At 40.9% G+C, this 2,912-nt stretch overlaps 1 protein-coding gene across 1 annotated transcript; it reads left to right on the top strand.

Annotated features, from left to right (window-relative positions):
* The first annotated feature begins 582 nt into the window (after positions 1–582).
* LOC120778577 (cuticle protein 76-like) lies at positions 583–1,260 on the top strand. Its single transcript, XM_040110440.1, has one exon. It carries the CDS (start codon positions 583–585, stop codon positions 1,258–1,260), a length of 678 nt encoding a protein of 225 aa, XP_039966374.1.
* Positions 1,261–2,912: the final 1,652 nt, after the last annotated feature.

The following is a 2,912-nucleotide window of genomic DNA, read 5'->3' as shown; positions in this document are numbered from 1 at the left end:
CACTCGATCATTTTTTCTAAATAATATGCTCGAATTAGATAGATTTTGGGACCAGAAACTGAAACACTGTTAAAAATTAATGTGGCTTTGAGGAGGTCTAAAATTTTCTAACTGTTAACTGATTAATCCATCTCCTTGGTAATTAGCCCTAACTTTTCTAGAAAATTCTATGTTGGTCAAGTTGCTAACATATATTTTTTAAGCCGTTTAAAATTATGTCTTTAAAAATCTATTTGCCGCCTACCCTTTTCAAGCAAAGGCACGTTGTTTCGTTATAATACCGTTACCTAATTAACAGTATTTGAAAATTATTATAGATAAAAATAAAAACGAGTGCAAAAACCATACACATTAACTTGTTGTATGACACAAACAACACTGAGGGTTTTCGCACTTACTCACACTCACACAAGCACACACACACTCTTCGCATCCACTACATGATCATATAAATACCGTAAGCTGCGACCGAAAAAGTATCATTCAACGATCGATCAATCCAAAGCAAGCACAACAAAGCAGCTTCTCAACTCAATTTCAATTTCAATCAAAAGCAAAGAAACAAATAGTAAATTCACAAAAATGGCTTTCAAATTCGTCGTGCTCTCCGCATTATTGGCCGTCGCCAGCGCTGGTGTCCTGCAACCGGTAGCCTACGCTCATGTCGCCAACCCTGCTGTGGATGCCGTTGCCTCCAGCCACCAGAATGTCGTACGTACCTTCGACGGCACCGTCTCGCAGTACTCGAAGACCGTTCAGACTCCCTACTCCAGTGTACACAAGTCGGACACACGTGTCAGCAACAATGTCTACCAGCCCGCCGTGGCCAAGACTGTGGCATATGCCGCACCTGCCGTCACCAAGACTGTTTACGCCGCTCCAGCTCCAGCAGCCGTCTACACTCATTCCGTTCCAGTAGCCAAGACTGTTGCTTATGCCGCTCCAGCAGTTGCCAAGACCGTCAGTTATGCCGCCCCAGCTCCAGTGTATCATCATGAAGTGCCCGTTGCCAAAACTGTGACTTATGCCGCTCCCGCTGTGGCCAAGACTGTTGCATACGCCGCTCCAGCTCCAGTTCCAGTGTACCATCATGCCGCTCCAGTTGCCACCAACTACAACCAAGGCTCCGCTGCCACCACTTATACTCACAATGCTCCCGGTGTTTCCGGTTATGGTGCCAGTCAAACCGTCCAGTACTCTCCAGCTGAGACTGCCTCCCACATGAGCTTCGATGGTTTCGGTACCCACTGGGGTTGGTAAATAGTTTCTTTAGAAATTCTATAACTCATACCGTTATACATAATTCACATATTCCCATACATACATATAAGTGTTGATTTCACTTTTTAGTTGTTGAAAATTTGTTGTTGAATAAAATATTATGGATTGAAGTTTAAGCAAAAACAATTTTGTTTTTTTAAGTGATTTAAAAAAATCATACTTAAATAGCTCTATTAAATTAGTGAACGTTTGAGTAAACAACATCACATCAGAGAGGTTCAATAAACGAATTTATATCTCACTTTTTACTTATTATTATCACTAACGCAGAGTTTGGAGATCAACGAAATATGAAAATTTAAATTCTAATAAAGTATTCATCATTTCGAGCTTAGACATCTTTGGAATTTTGAAAAAAAATTATCTCGAAAAGTTATCGATAGTGTGGCCACAGAGTCTATTGTAATTCATGTCAAGCGCAGGCATCTTAAAGGATGACTACTGCTTATGGTCTTCGTAACTGAACCATGTCTGGTATAGCAAAAGACAAAATTGATATATGCCCGGCTCATTAGCCAAACTTATCTCGGATACTAAAAATTTGGCTCGACCATTTTCTATTACATAAAAAAGCTACTCTCCCTTAGTCGATGCACCTTTCGGATACTGGATATCGACCTCATATAATGAATCATTGTTTTTGTTGTTGTAACGGTTACCTAATCCCCGTTAGGATGATAAGAATTAAATAAATAGTCATCGATAGCAACCAACGGTAGGCCAGGAAATGTGCTGTCCATAGGAAGAGGGGTGTCAGATGTGTAGGGTTCTCAAAGAGATTAGTGTCATGTGGGGACTCATTGCATGCTAAACTTATATTTGATATGTCAGGGTTGATTATGGATATGTAGGAGTTTAACCTTCCATAGTATTCAGAACGAAGCTGCGCAGGGATCACTTTCGATTATTGCGGCAACTCGAACTCATCGTCTGCAGTGGGTGGTGGATTGACTTCAAGTACGCCATTCACACATGAGATTAGCCACTCACTGAGAGGGAGTATGTGAAGGTATTAATGGCTCCACTGTGAATGGCGGTCAGTATATGTCTGAAGTTAGTTGCGTCCGAAGACTGTTCGTCGCTACAAGCAGGTGACTGCAGGAATGATTTCTGCGAAAGTGCAAACAGAGATTGCTTGGAGAGGCGCTCATTATACTCCTTAACTGGGAGTATACGAGCCTAACTGTGCAGGTGTTCGATAGGAGACAACAAGAGGAATCCTATTGTAGCCCGGAGTGCAGTGTGCCTTGTATGTTGCTAATAACGTTTCTTTGTCTTTTCCCCATGTGTTGCCGGCTAGCGACGTGAGTATTTTGTTGCGGCTCTGCACTTTGGCAATAATCGCGCTCGTATGAGGATTGAAGGAGCTCAGCATTAAGGTCAATAAGAAGGTCTCCTTCGTCCAGTTAGTGAATATGGTCGCTGTGGATTTAGTGGGGAAGGAACTTTAAAACAATTTTTGTATTGATCCAAAGTGATCGAATTTCAGAGAGCATTCGCTTGATGAAAAAAAATCTGGTTGAGTATACTATGGGAAATGCGCTGGATGCAAAATTATTTTATGAAAAAATAATGCTTAATCAATTTATAAAATTTTTTAAAAATATTTAACTTTTCGTCACTCAAAGTAC

Source organism: Bactrocera tryoni, chromosome 5 (genome assembly GCF_016617805.1).
Source record: "Bactrocera tryoni isolate S06 chromosome 5, CSIRO_BtryS06_freeze2, whole genome shotgun sequence".
NCBI classification, from domain to species: Eukaryota; Metazoa; Arthropoda; class Insecta; order Diptera; family Tephritidae; genus Bactrocera; species Bactrocera tryoni.
This window is presented reverse-complemented; position numbering and strand designations above follow the sequence as displayed.